At 35.3% G+C, this 18,265-nt stretch overlaps 1 protein-coding gene across 1 annotated transcript in view; it reads left to right on the top strand.

The window, feature by feature from the left end:
- Nucleotides 1–18,265, top strand: part of Rbp (RIMS binding protein) — a 439,820-nt gene that overhangs the window by 204,837 nt on the left and 216,718 nt on the right. The window contains exons 8-10 of the mRNA XM_089098234.1: nt 9,043–9,217; nt 13,593–13,757; nt 15,520–15,597. Of these exons, the coding sequence (XP_088954360.1) occupies nt 9,043–9,217; nt 13,593–13,757; nt 15,520–15,597 (418 nt within the window). The remainder of the gene's footprint in view (nt 1–9,042; nt 9,218–13,592; nt 13,758–15,519; nt 15,598–18,265) is intronic.

Below are 18,265 nucleotides of genomic sequence, written 5' to 3'. Positions count from 1 at the left end.
TGAAAAAATTACTCCTGTAAGGCCCTGACAAGCTATTTCTCCATGGAAACACCTCCTCTCTCAAAATACACTCTTCTGCTCCCCTCCGTCTCAGATGCTAAACCACTTTAATCATTGATAAAACTACACCAGTAAGGTCCTGACAAGCTATTTCTCCATGGAAACACGTCTTCTCTAAAAAAAATACTCTGCTGCTCCCCTCCATCTCAGATGCTAAACCACTTCGATTATTGATAAAATTACACCTTTAAAGCCCTGACAAGCTATTTCTCCATGGAAACACCTCCTCTCTAAAAAAACACTGCTGCTCCCCTCCGTCTCAGATGCTAAACCACTTTAATTATTGATAAAATTACACCTGTAAAGCCCTGACAAGCTATTTTTCCATGAAAACACCTCTTCTCTCAAAAAACATTCTGCTGCTCCCCTCCATCGCAGATGCTAAGCCACTTTAATTATTGATAAAATTACACCTGTAAAGCCCAGACAAGCTACTTTTCCATGGAAAAAAATCCTCTCTAAAAAAAACTCTGCTGCTCCCCTCCATCTCAGATGCTAAACCACTTTAATTATTGATAAAATTACACCTGTAAAGCATTGACAAGCTATTTCTCCATGGAAACACCTCTTCTCTAAAAAAAACACTCTGCTGCTCCGCTCTATCTCAGATTCTAAACCACTTTAATTATTTATAAAATTACACCTGTAAAGCATTGACAAGCTATTTATCCATGGAAACGCCTCCTCTCTCAAAAAATACTCTACTGATCCCCTGCATCTCAGCTCTTAAACCACTTTAACTATTGATAAAATTACACTTGTAAAGCCCTGATAAGCTATTTCTCCATGGAAACACCTCCTCTCTCAAAAAATACTCTGCTGCTCCCCTCCATCTCAGATGCTAAAACAATTTAATTACTTATAAAATTACACCTGGAAAGCCCTGAGAAGTTATTTCTCCATGAAAACACCTCCTCTCTAAAAAAACACTCTGCTGCTCCCCTCCATCTCAGATACTAAACCACTTCAATTATTGATAAAATCACACCTGTAAATCTTTGACAGGCTATTTCTCCATGGAAACACCTCCGCTCTCAAAAAAATACTCTGCTGCTCCCCTCCGTCTCAGATGCTAAACCACTTTAATTATTGATATAATCACACTTGTAAAGCCCGGACAAGCTATTTGTCCATGGAAACACCTCCTCTCTAAAAAAAAATACTCTGCGGCTCCCTTCCGTCTCAGATACTAAACCACTTTATTATTGATAAAATTACACCTGTAAAGCCCTGACAAGCTATTTCTCCATGGAAACACCTCTTCTCTCAAAAAAAACTCTGCTGCTCCCCTCCATCTCAGATAATAAAACCACTTTAATTATTGATAAAATTACACCTGTAAAGCCCTGACAAGCTATTTTTCCATGGAAACACCTCCTCTCTCAAAAAATACTCTGCTGCTCCCCTTCGTCTCAGATGCTAAACCACTTTAATTATTTATAAAATTACACCTGTAAAGCCCTGAGAAGCTATTACTCCATGGAAACACCTCCTCTCTCAAAAAATACACTGCTGCACCCCTCCATCTCAGATGCTAAACCACTTTAATTATTCATAAAATTACATCTGTAAAGCCCTGGCAAGCTATTTATCCATGGAAATACCTCCTCTCTCAAAAATACTCTGCTGCTCCCCTCCATCTCAGATGGTAAACCACATTAATTATTTATAAAATTACACCTGTAAAGCCCTGAGAAGCTATTACTCCATGGAAACACCTCCTCTCTAAAAAAATACTCTGCTGCACCCCTCCATCTCAGATGCTAAACCACTTTAATTATTCATAAAATTACACCTGTAAAGCCCTTGCAAGCTATTTCTCCATGGAAATACCTCTTCTCTCAAAAAATACTCTGCTGGTCCCCTCCATCTCAGATGCTAAACCACTTTAATTATTTATAAAATTACACCTTTAAAACCCTGAGAAGCTATTTCTCCATGGAAACACCTCCTCTCTAAAAAAAACACTCTGCTTCTCCCCTCCATGTCAGATAATAAAACCACTTTAATTGTTGATAAAATTACACCTGTTAAGCCCTGACAAGCTATTTTTCCATGGAAACACCTCCTCTCTCAAAAAATACTCTGCTGCTCCCCTTCGTCTCAGATGCTAAACCACTTTAATTATTTATAAAATTACACCTGTAAAGCCCTGAGAAGCTATTACTCCATGAAAACACCTCTTCTCTCAAAAAACATTCTGCTGCTCCCCTCCATCGCAGATGCTAAGCCACTTTAATTATTGATAAAATTACACCTGTAAAGCCCAGACAAGCTACTTTTCCATGGAAAAAATTCCTATCTAAAAAAAACTCTGCTGCTCCCCTCCATCTCAGATGCTAAACCACTTTAATTATTGATAAAATTACACCTGTAAAGCATTGACAAGCTATTTCTCCATGGAAACACCTCTTCTCTAAAAAAAACACTCTGCTGCTCCGCTCAATCTCAGATTCTAAACCACTTTAATTATTTATAAAATTACACCTGTAAAGCATTGACAAGCTATTTATCCATGGAAACGCCTCCTCTCTCAAAAAATACTCTACTGATCCCCTGCATCTCAGCTCTTAAACCACTTTAACTATTGATAAAATTACACTTGTAAAGCCCTGATAAGCTATTTCTCCATGGAAACACCTCCTCTCTCAAAAAATACTCTGCTGCTCCCCTCCATCTCAGATGCTAAAACAATTTAATTACTTATAAAATTACACCTGGAAAGCCCTGAGAAGTTATTTCTCCATGAAAACACCTCCTCTCTAAAAAAACACTCTGCTGCTCCCCTCCATCTCAGATACTAAACCACTTCAATTATTGATAAAATAAAACCTGTAAATCTTTGACAGGCTATTTCTCCATGGAAACACCTCCGCTCTCAAAAAAATACTCTGCTGCTCCCCTCCGTCTCAGATGCTAAACCACTTTAATTATTGATATAATCACACTTGTAAAGCCCGGACAAGCTATTTGTCCATGGAAACACCTCCTCTCTAAAAAAAAATACTCTGCGGCTCCCTTCCGTCTCAGATACTAAACCACTTTATTATTGATAAAATTACACCTGTAAAGCCCTGACAAGCTATTTCTCCATGGAAACACCTCTTCTCTCAAAAAACACTCTGCTTCTCCCCTCCATGTCAGATAATAAAACCACTTTAATTATTGATAAAATTACACCTGTAAAGCCCTGACAAGCTATTTTTCCATGGAAACACCTCCTCTCTCAAAAAATACTCTGCTGATCCCCTACGTCTCAGATGCTAAACCACTTTAATTATTTATAAAATTACACCTGTAAAGCCCTGAGAAGCTATTACTCCATGGAAACACCTCCTCTCTAAAAAAATACTCTGCTGCACCCCTCCATCTCAGATGCTAAACCACTTTAATTATTCATAAAATTACATCTGTAAAGCCCTGGCAAGCTATTTCTTCATGTAAATACCTCCTCTCTCAAAAATACTCTGCTGCTCCCCTCCATCTCAGATGGTAAACCACATTAATTATTTATAAAATTACACCTGTAAAGCCCTGAGAAGCTATTACTCCATGGAAACACCTCCTCTCTCAAAAAATACTCTGCTGCTCCCCTCCATCTCAGATGCTAAACCACTTTAATTATTCATAAAATTACACCTGTAAAGCCCTTGCAAGCTATTTCTCCAGGGAAATACCTCTTCTCTAAAAAAATACTCTGCTGTTCCCCTCCATCTCAGATGCTAAACCACTTTAATTATTTATAAAATTACACCTTTAAAACCCTGAGAAGCTATTTCTCCATGGAAACACCTCCTCTCTAAAAAAACACTCTGCTTCTCCCCTCCATGTCAGATAATAAAACCACTTTAATTGTTGATAAAATTACACCTGTTAAGCCCTGACAAGCTATTTTTCCATGGAAACACCTCCTCTCTCAAAAAATACTCTGCTGCTCCCCTTCGTCTCAGATGCTAAACCACTTTAATTATTTATAAAATTACACCTGTAAAGCCCTGAGAAGCTATTACTCCATGGAAACACCTCCTCTCTAAAAAAATACTCTGCTGCACCCCTCCATCTCAGATGCTAAACCACTTTAATTATTCATAAAATTACACCTGTAAAGCCCTGGCAAGCTATTTCTCCATGGAAATACCTCCTCTCTCAAAAAAATACTCTGCTGCTCCCCTCCATCTCAGATGCTAAACCACTTTCATTATTTATAAAATTACGTCTGTAAAGCCCTGAGAAGCTATTACTCAATGGAAAAACCTCCTCTCTCAAAAAATACTCTGCTGCTCCCCTCCATCTCAGATGCTAAACCACTTTAATTATTTATAAAATTACACCTGTAAAGCCCTGACAAGCTATTTCTCCATGGAAACACAAAATTAAGGACAAAGATTTAAAAAAAGAATATTTAGTAGATGACAATATGGTCAAATCATTTGTCAATGTGTTTAGACAATATATTTTTGACATACAGAAAATTTGTTCACCTACACGCGTCTAAAATTCATAAACGGTCTTCTGCTTTCCTTTCATAAAGTAAAGTTGGGCATACTTGTATACACGGTTGTAAATATGTGTAATGAGAAGGCTTAAAATAGTCATATTAAATGTTGACAAGTATGAGTTATTAGGCATCACGGCCTAATTAGCCGTAAATGGCATAGGCACGAGTGTAGCCCTATTTTTTCATTTAAACAACATCAGTATTTATAGCTGGAAATGAACAAGATTTTAATGTGAATCTTGAGGGTATAGGAGCAGTGATGGAGGAGGAGCGTGCGTAGGTGTGTTAAGTTTTCCGTGGAATCTGTATTTACGTGGCGGTTGATCCCCTAAGAAGATTTTTGGGAATGGCTAAGGCTCCCACCCCGCCACCCTAAAGCTCGCGAAATTAACATTGGAAAGAAGGCTCCATTGAAAGTACGTCCCTGGCTATGCTTTTATTTGTAAGGCCAGAAAAGCAGAAATTACACGAAGAATTTCTTGCGTTTTTATCTGTAGTTGAACCTCCTCCCTCTAGGATTAACAGGTCAAAATTATATTTAAAGCTTTAAAAACATAAGGAAAAGAAAATAAATGCCAAAGCAATCGCAGTTGGGGAGCAAGAATGAAAGGACAATATGTAGTTTTGTGTTATTAGTACAAGCTTTCGGTCGTTACATGTCATCGGAATTTAATAATTAATTTAATAAATATTCATGGCATGTTTTATAAGTAAATTAGTAGTAAATTAATAGGGTCTCTCAAGTATAAAAAAATAACTGCGGTGAAGCATCTGGAAAACCAACTTTAAAGAAACAAAATGGGATTTTTATCTTAAAGTAAAAAGTTTTGTCCTTGAAGTTTTGTTGCTGAACAGTAATAGCGAAAAATTGAAGTAATCTTTCTTAGGCAACTTTATATCAGAAGTTATTGATCTTTTTCCCAGTGACCTTTTCCTTGTCAGTTAAAGGCCACAAACTCTGTCTAGGGGACATCTCTCCTGGGTATAATATTTGTCGGTCTAGTATATAAAATGAAATTATAAAGGGCATATTACATTAGAAACTACTTAAAATATTAAAAGGAAGAAAATTGATTCCATAGGTATCTGATATACATCAAATGAACAAGGCCTGGGGGTTCTTTAGCTGTCCACACGACTGGCAAAACCTAGTTCCCAGATATTTAATTATCCTTCGGTGAAGGTAAAAACTGTTTTTCTTACCTGAAAGAAGAAAATCGCAGTTTTGTTATTAGCTAAATTATATATTATGAGATGAGATATACATTTATCAAAAAAGAAAACAAACACTATTCGCCTTTCGCCTGCCAAGAAAGACAATAAGCTTGAAAGGGCAAGTGAGGTTATCACTCTCAGCTAATTAAAACAACATTCATACCTTGCTACTCAACACACAAGAAACTTATCGGATGAAGGAATAAAGGAAAAAATAGAGAAAGAGGAAAAGACAAGAAGTAGATAGAAAAAAAAAAAAAAAAGAAAAAAAGCAAGCTAAATCGGGGAAAAACCTTAAATAGAATGACAACCTTGAGTGGGCATAACACCAAATTCACTCACGAGATAAAAGAAACTTCTTTGCCCGTGACTTGAAAGCCGGAAGACTAGGCACATTTTTCACACACTCGGGCAATATATTCCAAATATGGGGACCATAATGGCGAATCACAAAAGATGCCCGAGTGGTGCTCCTAAACTCATGAGTTAAGTCATCAGCGTTTCTTGTATTATGATCATGAAGGTCTCTATTAAAAGTAAAAATATTTTCAAAAGCAGGGGTGAGCAGCTGATTCAAATATTTATACGAGAAAATCGCGCCTTGGTAATCTCGAATTTGGGATACATCCATTAACTTATTCTTTTTAAAATGCTCATAAGCAGGAACCTCATCAGAATCATCAAATTCAGATAATAATTTTACAGCTCTATTCTGAAGTTTTTGTACTCTTTTAAAACATGTAACAAAATTACTTGCCCATATAGAGCATCCGTAGCTAATATATGGGTAAAATAAAAAAAAATAAATCATTTTAAGGATCTTTTTTGGGACTAGATTTTTAATTCTTCGCATCACCCCAAGGCCTCTGCTTAATTTTTCAGCTATTGCACTTGAATGGTTTTTCCACGTCAGGTATTCGAAGGATCACCATCTGCATTTTTGGAAGTTACATCGGTATAAGTCTAGGATCAGTCCAGTGCATAAGGAAACATGTTAAGAAAGCAATTTTTACTTCATAATATGCAGAATAATCCTAGTTAACATATTTTGCAGGGAGAGAATCTTTATCTTCACTTCTTTCACTGACTATATTGATTTTCACTTCTTTCACTGTTGTGCAATTTTTGTTAACAAATTTCTGAATCATAAACATGATTTAGACAATATTTTGCGTTTTCAACTAATCGAAATTCGTAGTTAGAAACCATCAATGTCACCTACCAAAAACATATAAATAGACAAATACTGATAATATAGGTTAAGTAAGGTTAGATTAGTTTGATGGTACTTGTGTGTTTGTTTACAAAGGATTTTCAAAATTTAGAGAATAGACACAAATACTTCAAAATAATAATAATAATAATAATAATTTTATTTCAACCCTTCATACAAATACATGTAAACGCTCGAAGGAGTTATCAAAACGAAAGAAAAAAAATTACAAAAAAATCACACAAAACAAAATTAAACTGCGTTAACTATGGAAAAGAGAAAAACAAACGAAATCAAAATCACGATTTTAATGCAAAAGACTAGCCAATGGAAAGTCGTGGATTGTGCTATTTCGACTTTTGAAACGGGTAGATAGCTCATCCATTTTCTTAGTTAATTCAAAGATATGATATTTCTGCGAGATATAAGAGTTTCTTAACCATTTGGGATTTCCAAAAAATATTTACAAAAGCGAAAAAAAATTGAACGAATTTGGTTACGTTCGGTTTTACTAAAGCAATTCCATAAAGGGTTAAATAAACACATGTGGCGCGAACATGGCGTTATAGAGACGACCGAGCGTAATTTTGTCAAATTGACCTTTAGTTCGTGCTAGCATACCGTAAGTTTTCCGCAGTTTTTCTTTAAGTGGTACAATTACTGGATTTTAGTAGCTTTGATAGAATTCCCATACTGAAGTCCGAGATACTCAAACTTATCCTTTTGGAGAACTGTCTTCCCGCAAACATCAACAACACGATTTGGCAATGTTTCGTCATTCAAAACGACGAATTCCGTCTTAGAGGGCTTATATTTAAAAGCTTATATTTAAAGCTTATATTTAAAATGTGACAGAAAAACTGCAAATACAAGGAAAGAAGTGAAGATAAGGGTTCTCCCCGTGCAAAATGTGTTAACTATGATTATTCTGCATACTATAAAGTAAGAATTGTGTTCTTAACATGTTTCCTTATGTGCTGGGCTGCTCCTAGACTTACACCGAAACATCTTCTAAGTCTCCCGTTGACATTTTTCTACCCCTGCAGCCCACAAATTGATATTTCACCTTCTTCTTCTTAATAGTTCTATATTATTTTATTTTCTTAGCACGAAAGAAATTTGCAGTTTAATTCATCGAGCAGTATAAAATAATTCAGAATAAACTGAAGTGTAGCATCAAATTTAAAATGATATATATATATATATATATATATATATATATATATATATATATATATATATATATATATATATATATATATATATATATATTATTTTCAAAATTGGGCTAAAACTAGAAAGAAACGCGGAACTACCCTTGGAAGAGGATAAATGCCATTTCATCCCTACCTGTAACGCTATCAAGGTGGACAAACTAGGTAATCTAGTTGAGCAGCAATAGAAGCTGGGCAAAAATCATTGGCTTCATATTTTCCGCAAAAGAATTAATCAGATTTCAAAAGGGTTAGGTTACTTGTCTATCCAACTTTCATTTCCCTGTTTGTAAATATTTCTTGCTCAGCATTAGTTAACCCAAAGTTTTAGTCAAAATAGCTGGGCTGTTTTTCGCTTTAGAAATGATGAATAATGGGATTGGATTACCGAATATACGTACGACATATTTCACACTTTAATGAATGAAATTAAAACATAATTTTTATCACGGAACTATACGATAATAATATATCTTTTACTCTTTGGTGCTTGCTTCAAAACTTTCAATGTTGAACTGGCAACCATGTTTGCATGCGGAATATAGCAAAAGTAATAAGGATAATATTTTTTTTTTAAATCCTTATTCCTACTTCTTAAAAACTAACTTTTTTTTCCTTGCTTTTTACTCGAACTCCCAAGGCATGTACCATCTCCATAGCACCCATACCTTTAGACTGCGGATGGTAGAAAGAGTGTCAAATCGACATTGGATCCCCTTTTACTCTTTTAATTAATTCTGGATCGTTTTTACAAACGAAAAAAATAATTAAAGTATCTTTTTTTCTGCCTGAGATTAACGATAATTTACAGAAATCATTCTGTACACTTATTTATATTTCAGTCTCAAATACGTGAATTAAAAAAGAAAGCAGAACTTCAAACAGTTCGCCACGAAGAACTGCTCTTGGAAATGGCTGCATTAAGAAAACCGACAGAAAAGCCAATATCTGGTCCCCCATCAATGTTATATACAACAGCCAATTTTTGCAACCTTCCTGGTGCAAGCACAAATCAAGGTAGGCATGGTAATAATTTTACGGCCTTATACAGTCTGAAGAAACCTTTCTGATGTGAGAAATTACGACTCTCATGATGGACACCCACGATTTTAGATGAATTGTTTACCGAATCTCCCATCGAAATTGTCCTATCCCAGTCTAGCAAGAGTTGATATTTCAAATTGCGTGATAGCAATTTGTAATTTGACTCAAAATATAAAGCAAATTGCGTCGTTGTGGCTTCGTTAAGACATAAGGGTACACACACCTGCACAGAAGGTTAGCTCTACTTCTCCTTAGGTCAGGGCCGCCACCAGAATTAAACGCACTATTTTCGTGCACAAAATTACTACCAGCCCTTATACCCAGGGCTACCTGTCTCCTGAATCCTTTTTTTATTTTGTTCAAAATTTTATTATTGTTTCCCCTGCATAAGGTGGGAACAACGATGCAGCGTCTTTCAGAGTTTCATAACAGTGAATTTGATAAAAGTATGTGTTCTTCACAGGCACAACATCACTAAGGAGTACGAGCGTTACTCCTCCCCACAGTTTATAGAATTAGCAGTATGATCATACCCTATCTCACCCATTATAAAAACCCGGACCAAGGTGCGAGTGCTCCAGAGAACGTTTTTGCAGATATAAACATAAGCGACATTAGATCTTTTCACGGGTAGACAAGTCAGATTTCTCTTGGACACGAAACAAGTGGAAACCCGCTATTACGAATAATGCACTTTGTAAGCATTTCTCATTGATTGACGGAAACAGACTAACCCGCTAATGCAGAAATAAGTGGGAGGAGCTTTTTGTTCGTACCGAGAATGAAGACCAGAAATGATCTGCGATAAACTTACTGGATAATTCTATAAACTGTGCTCCTCCCTTACTAACCTGGTTTACTCCTCCCTTTCTTCAGGGATTTTCACAGTTAAACCAATGTGGGAGAAAATACTACTAAAGAGAGGGAAATAAGACAAAGATGCAGGAACATGTTATGGTTAGATTACCTATAAGAGGAGACAGCCTGCACCAATTTACAGGGCACTGTAACAATATCTGAAGGGGGCATCCAAGGGATATTAGCTCTGGAATACCATCTTTTGGCTCTTTTAAAAGGAAATCCAACAGATACGACTCTAGGGGAGGGGACCATCTGTCTCGTTGCGTAATGTTGCTTTTCCTTGCTAAGCTAGGTTCTTAATTTTTGCTTACGTTTTTACTATTTTTACATTATTATGTATTATCATCATTTATATATTAAAGATATTTTATATTATATATATTATTATTTATAATAAACCTGTTCTTGCCATGACAAATTGTTCTTACGACACTAGTCAAGACAAACGTCTCTTAGTTGTGGAAATTTCTTCTAAGAAGAAATTTCTTCTTCTAAGAAGAAATTAATTGGGAAGCCATTTAAAAATGGCTTCCCAGGGAAGGTATCTGTTACGAAGCCGTTCCACTTATGATTGCATTGTCGGAAACATTTTTCGATTAATAATCCTCTGTTGTGTGGCAAGTAAACTCAATAGTAAATACATCTTTTAGCCATGAATTTCATGGTTGTCTACTGCAAAAAATTATACATTGTTGGGCATGTGAAAACGTATGGAGCCGCAATACGCGCGTGCGCATAGACAAAACGTGTAATAGTACAAATACAAGAACGCACACTCGTGCAAACGGACATAAAACGTCTTAGCAGGGACGTAATGTTTCTTTTTAGGTAGTACATTTCTTATCCAACATTAAAGTACGGATACAAAAACATTGTTTTTTTATATTTATTTACCCTTTAAGAAAAGCATTAAGTGAATTCCTTCATGAATTAAGGATTTTAATAGATCTGACTCAACTATATGAATCTGAACGTCAGTATGAACCATACGGTTCGTTTTATCCCATATGGATTTAGCATACTACAAAAAAAACTAGAGAAATAAAAATAAAAAATGACAAAATCAAAACGAGGGTGATTTTCAGCAAGTGAGAAAAACTAAAAGACAAAGCAGATTTTCCGGCAAAGAATTTAACTAAGCCGTCCTCAGTGCTAAAAAAAAGTGAAAGAAAAAAGAAGGTTAGTTTTTTCTTTATTTCATCTTTATCCTATTTTCTTTCCATTTTTTTCTTTTAGCACTGAGGACGCAATTACTCATTAAGTACCATTATAAGCTATTAAGTTGCCAGTTTTATTGAGCTATAAAGTGGTAACTCAATAAAGCCCAGGTTTAAATGTAGAAAACATCGAAGTACTTAGTTATTTCATTCTTATAAACTGGATTGTCCTGAGGTATCGATCTAACCTGCTCTTTCTTGTTTCATTCTTTCGACTCCACTCAACTGACTCCACTCAATTGAGCTTTCTACTGATTTTCTAGGGCCTTCGGTTTGACACAATCCCCATGAAAGAAAAAAAACAAACAAACAAAAGAACAGGCATCTGTGACGGTTGTTCTAAAAAAAGCAAAATTTTTCATTTTTGTAAATTAGGACTTGAGACCTTTGTAACGGGGTTCCCTGGTATGCTGAATTTGATGATGTAGCTTCCGTGAGGGGGTGTTCTTCCCCTTTCTGAAAATCGGACGAGTTCTCTCAGGCTCGTAGCTATTTGTGAATACCTGTAAACTTAATTAACTTTATGTATTTAGAATCTCTTTAAAAATCTGAATCTTGCGATATACGTATTACTTTAGGGTTTGGTTACTTTTAAGGTCAGTCACCATACACTTATAGTTTGTTACCCTGAAATTTTTGATAAGATTAAGTTACTCAATAAAACAGAGTTTAAATATTCAAAACTTGGAAGCTCATATGTGTCTGAGTCTTAAAAATTGGAATGCCCTGAGGAATTGATTTGACCTCAAATGTTGACCTTCTCTTTGACTTCAAATCGAAGTTGATTTGAACTCCTTTCTATTTTATTATATTGAGGACTTCGGGAAAAGCTAGACGAAATTAATTCCTGTTCATTTTGTTTTTTAACCCCTACCTTGTCATTCTTTGTAATGGTGACTATAAAAAGAATAAATACTTTAGATCTTAGTTAGACTTCTAATTGAGTTAAATGCCTATATATTTACTGTCTTTTTTCAAATTTTCGATATTGATTTCTTCAATTTATTGAGTTCACATTCTCTTTGAAGACATACAGATACCTCTTACGTATACGAGGCACGTTTCAATAGGAAGTGTAGACAGGGCCGGATCGAATAGGTCGGGGCCTGATAGGATTTTTCTTCGTATTTAATATAAATTAGTCGGGGGCCGGATTTTTCTTAACATTTAAATAAAATGAAAATTCAGTATACATATGTAAATATATCATATGTGATAGAACTTCTACAATATATAAAACATTAAAATGTTCAAAATACGAAAACATTCATTGAATATAAATTTTATTTTTGTTCTGTAGATTCTTCTAAAATTGTTTGAAAATTTAATCAACTTGCTTCTTCACTTTAAATCGAAATAATCTCTAAAGTATTTAGTCTATCTTGATTCATTGTCGATCACAGATAGTTTTTTTTTATTGGTTTTAGCTTGGAAAATGATCTCTCTCCAGAAGCAACGCTTACTAGAATTGTTAAGAATATTTCGAAATTTCAATTTTTTTTTTCATTTTCATGGTAGTGTGGGGCCATTTCAAAAGCGGGGCCCGATTGGGCCCAATCACCTCAGTCACCATTTTTCCGACCTTGACTGTACATCAAAGAGAAAAAAGAGAAAACTGTCCTATAATGGTGAGATAAAAAGTATGCTTTAATTCGTTGGTTTACGGCTGTGACATATTTTCATAACCCAATAACACTGTACCTTAAATGCTTGTCAGAAAGGGAAGACTATCAACTCCAGATTTTACAACCTGATGGAACATTCTACGTAAAATTGCAAGCCATTAAAAAAACTAAAAGTTTTGAGTTATTTAGTTAGATATAAAAGTTAGATATTTTACATATATATATGTATGTATATATATTATAAGTTAGATACTTTATAATAAAAAAGTTATTTAGTTAAATATAAAAGTTATATATTTTGTAAACAGTGCTTCTGTCTACTTGCCGAAGATTGGTTTTTTCGTCCAACTGTCCAGGGCCAAACAGAAAGCAGGTCGTTCGCGGTTGAGGTGGGAGGATGTCAAAGAGGAAGATTTAAAGGAAATAGGAACTTCCTGGGAGGGTGTAAAGAGGGAAGCTTTGAATAGATTGGGATGGAGGAAAAGTGTGCTTAGCTGTGTCGGCCTCAGGCGTCTTGGTGCTGCTTTGAGTCGTTAGTAGTAGTAGAACTTCTGTAGCTTTGCGTATCCATATTCATTATTAATCAAAAGTTCCCTAATGGAAAATGCTGTTAACATTAATTGGTGCTAAATTTGGAATTTTCAGGTGTTCCAAATTTAAATAATTATACCGGCCTTTCAAGTCTTGGCACAAGCTATAGTGGCACTTCTGGCCTTGGTCCCTCTCTTCCTGGATCCCAAGGATCATTAGGATTCCAAATGCCCACTTCTGGTAGATGGCTTGATCTGGAGTCAAGAACAGCAACCCCTGGTACGTACTACTGCTACAGCTATTATTACAATTATTGAACTTATTAGTTTTTAAATATTACATTTATTGTTATCACATTTTCATAAAGAAGGGGGGGCGGGTGAGTTAGTCTCCTCTAAAGTGATATGAAGAAATATTTCCTAGTAAGTATTTCGTGACCTTTCCCAAAGTATATATATATATATATATATATATATATATATATATATATATATATATATATATATATATATATATATATATATATATGTCAGGGGGAGTCAGGTTGTACGAGTTTCCCGAACAGGGGACAAAAGAGACGAATTCAAGGAACATTATTGATACTATTTTAAAAATGCGCACATTTCATAGTGGTTCTAAAAACCTCTTGCAATTATGCCTCTATGCCATAATATGGTTAGAGAGAGGGAAACTAGCGGGGTATAGAGGTAGAACAGTTTACTGGTACCTGTTAACATCAACTAGTTTAATCGCTTAGAAACCTACGTTGAAATGTGCTAGAGTGTGTTAGGAACAGCTTCTTGTAACATTTAGACGAAAGTTTTAATGGGACTGAGCCCACATTTTTCATTCAGTTTCATTCTTTTCGACGGACTTCATTTTGAGTAGAATTACGAGCTTGATCAATTCAGTTGGATTCCATGTCAACTTAACTAATTGTCGATAACTTCGTGGAAGCGGGTAATGAGTGAAGCTTTAGATAGATGCTTGGAGAGGGAGTGCATGCAGCTATGTTGGCCTTCGGTGACTTGGTGCTGTAATGAGTCGTTAGTAATAACCTTAGTAGTAGTAGTATCGTGGTCCCGCCAGAGTTGTTACCTCTAAGGCCATCCTCAGTGGCTTCAAATTAAGTCACTATATATTCTATACACTAGTTTTTTCAAGTTTTTTGAAGCAGTTTTCTTCGTTTTTCTTCATTTTTTTTGTATTATAGTCCGGTTGTTGTCACTTGGTTAATTTGATTTTTCTCCTTCTTCTTAGTGTTCTTTTCTCTACTTACTTCATCTCATTATGTATCTTTATTATTATTTTCTCTCTTCCTCTATCTCTTTTTCCTAGGGTTTTCTTCCCTTTCCCCATTTATCTTTCTTGCGTTTTCTTTTTTTATTTGTTTGGATAGATGATCTATATTTTTGCCCCCGATTGTTTCAAGAGAGATTATTGGTCATGTTAAACCCTATTTAACACGTAAGCATTGAAATGGGTAAAATTCGAGCGTCAATCAAACATCAGGAGGAATCACAAATTTTCGATAGATTTTCTGTTCAAATTTTCGTTTTATTCCTATTTTTCTTTTTTTCTGAACGACAGAAAAATAAATTTCGCTACAAAGTGGAGTTTTATTTTTCTGGTGAAAAAAATACAAATCAGGTAACACTCATGTTCCCAACAACACACATTAAATTAATTATTCTATTTATTCCACTAAAAAAATGTCAATTGTCGCAATGGCATTGAGAGTTTATTTCGTCGACGCTAGCACCAGTTGTCACTCTTTCAAGTTGCCACCTATACTCTTTGTGCCCAAACTTCAGAGCCATACTTAACCACTGTCTTCACCAATTTTCCCAACAAATCTTAGATCGAAGGCTTATCTTCTTGTTAAAACACCATGCACCTTGGCTATTCTACTTTTTACACCTCCACTGCAATTACTATCTTTAATAATACTGCAAACAAAACAATTGAACCTATTCACTTGATCGACTCTCTCGTTTATTTTCTCATTTCCAAAAATTTCCATTGTACTAATCTCTTTTAGATTCCTATCGATTGACTTCAAATGATAGCACAACCTCTTTAAATTTGGATTCTTTTCTTGATGGTGATCAACTTGCAGGTAATTAGTTTATATATTTTCAACAATACTGTACATAACTCTCAAACGGAGGTCTTATAATTCGATTATTTGAAAAAACAACTACGTTTTCTAAAGAGTTAAAGAGGCTGAGTCACAAGTTCAAACCTTAAAACGTGCTGGATTAGGAGGTGCAGTTGGGGGGCTGCCGCCCCCCAAACCCCCGCTTCCGTGTATGAAAGCGGCTGTGCCCTCCTCAACGCCTCGCTCTTTACGCTAAAGTTTTTATTGTTTAAAAAAAAGAGTTGTGAGAAAGTCAAACTTTAGCGGAAAGAGCGAGGCGTTGAGGAGGGCACAGCCCCTTTCATATACGGAAGTGGGGGTTTGGGGGGGGGGGGTGGCAGCCCCCCAACAGCACCTCCTAATCCCAGTACGTTTTAAGGTTCGAACTTTTGACTCAGCCACTTTAACTCTTTATAAAAAGTAGTTTTTTTCAAATAATTTATGCACGTTTTTTTAAATTTTATTACTTATTATTGCTTGAATAACTTTTAAATGATGTTTTCAGTAGTTAATGTTGGGGGGCTGCCCCCTCCCAAACCTCCCGTTTTTGAAAATTCTTGTGTTAAGGCTTTTAATTCCTGAATACTCAAATCAAATGCACAGTAAGATTTTCTTTTTAACTTTTTTTCGAGCATGCGGGTATACGGCATGTTATCAAAGCAGTGGAGACTTACCTGTAACCTGAAGGCCGACTGTGATATTCTTCTGGAGACGCCTGGTGAGCCGAAGGATTTAATAGATTGGATTTAAAAAAGAAACTGAGTTTCTTTTTTAAACTTTAAATTCAGTATATAAAATATTTTCTCTGACAGGGAATCGAACCAGGATCTTCCGCCTAGCAGTCAGGAATAGCAACCATTGCACCACAGAGACACTTGTTATATTATTTTAGTCTCTTGTATCTATTTTTGACGCAAGCAAATCCCCACAAAACTTGATATTTGGTTTTTGGAAAATAGGGAAGGAAGGATCGGATTGATCTGAAATTTTGAGGATAAGCTCCCAGGCCCCAGGAAAGCTTATTCTCTAAATGTCAGCCCGATCGGACAACGTTAAAGAGGGGCTGTGGCGGGCAAAATTAACATGGGCGCTTATAGGAAAACGAGATTTTTCGTAAATGTAAATTCGGGGGATAATTTTTTCGGTCTGAAAATATAAAAAGGCCCTAACAGGTCAAATTCCACTTCGAATGATTCCTCATTCACCCGGATTCGTTGCCAACTGTGGCCTGTAGGCGTGGCTGATAAAAAAAAAAAGAGAAATGAACTTTAAGTGGCTATATGTGTTTTTTGGAAAACAAGGAAGGAGTGATCGGATTGAGCTGAAATTTCGATGATGATCTCCCGGGCCCTAGGAATCCGTAACCTCTAAATTTCAGCCCAATCGGACAACGTTAAAGGGGGGCTGTGTTCGGAGGGTTGAAACTTACGGCCCACTTTTACCCATGAAGATAACGTCGGAGGGGGATAAAATTTTGCATGTGTCATAGTTGTAACTGTGGTTACAAAATGCAATCGTCTATGTCTCTCTGCAACCACTTAGACCGGAAATCACGTAACATTGTGGTGAGTCGCCTCTTTAAAGAGGCACAAATGTGCCTCATTGATCGTACAAAGTGTGCTTTAGAATCATTGCTTTATATTTTTGACGTGTTCTCGTAAGCCAATCACATTTCTCCTTAAGCGTATGCCAGAAAGATAAGCCACTCCCCTTTTTAAAACCTGATTGATTTTATGTGGGATTTTAAACTAGTAAAAAGAACGAAAATTTGATTTTTTACAAGTAAAGTTTTTATCTCTATGGTTCAGGTATTCATACCTTAGAAATGTTAAATAGCTGACATAATCCACATTAAACACACAAAAGATTATTTGCAATATACGCCTACGTCTAAATGTTTGAGAGCACTAGCTGTCCAGTGGCGGTTTTTAGTGCTATTTGTCAATGTTTTCGCATAAATATGTTTTGTTAAATAACCTGGCTCTCAGAAATGTACTACCAGAAAGTTAGAAAATTGTGATTATGGGTCTTATTTAAAAAGTGAGTATCCGAGAAATTAATTAATTTTTAGGAAATTACCTTTTTCACTCTTCGTTTAATTTAGCCGAAACTACAGGCCTAATTTGGAGGTGGTATGTGGCAACAGCGATATAAAAAAGTTTCATTTATAAGCTTGAATTGCAAGTATTTGAAATAGCTATTTTGAATAAATAAGAAATAAAGGTTCGTAAAACACCATTATTTATTGTGGTTTTTATTTTATTTGCTTTTATTTTATATTTTAATATTTTATATAAATATATTTTGTATTTATATTTTATATTTATTTTATATTTTATCATTATTTGCTATTATTCATGGTTTGCCATCGCCAGCTTAGCAATAAAGAGCAATGCTAGATGACAGATATAGTTTTTTTTTGTGACTCCCCTTTACCATGCTATTGCCTATAATCTATACCACCTTGTTAGTATTGTATATTATCTTGTGTACAATTAATATTGAACAATAATATTTATATTTGTATATAATTTTGTTTATCTAGTCTATGATCTGGAGGTTCTAAAGAAATTTCAGGTTGGGTCCAAATAAATTTAGATCATGAACTACAATATAAAGTTGAATTAATTAAGTTTAAGCTTATTTT

This window comes from Artemia sp. Qi Xiang Cuo, chromosome 12, assembly GCF_049724085.1.
Source record: "Artemia sp. Qi Xiang Cuo chromosome 12, ASM4972408v1, whole genome shotgun sequence".
Taxonomy (NCBI): Eukaryota; Metazoa; Arthropoda; class Branchiopoda; order Anostraca; family Artemiidae; genus Artemia; species Artemia sp. Qi Xiang Cuo.
Note: the sequence above shows the minus strand (reverse complement) of the source record. Positions and strands in the feature narration are given on the sequence as shown.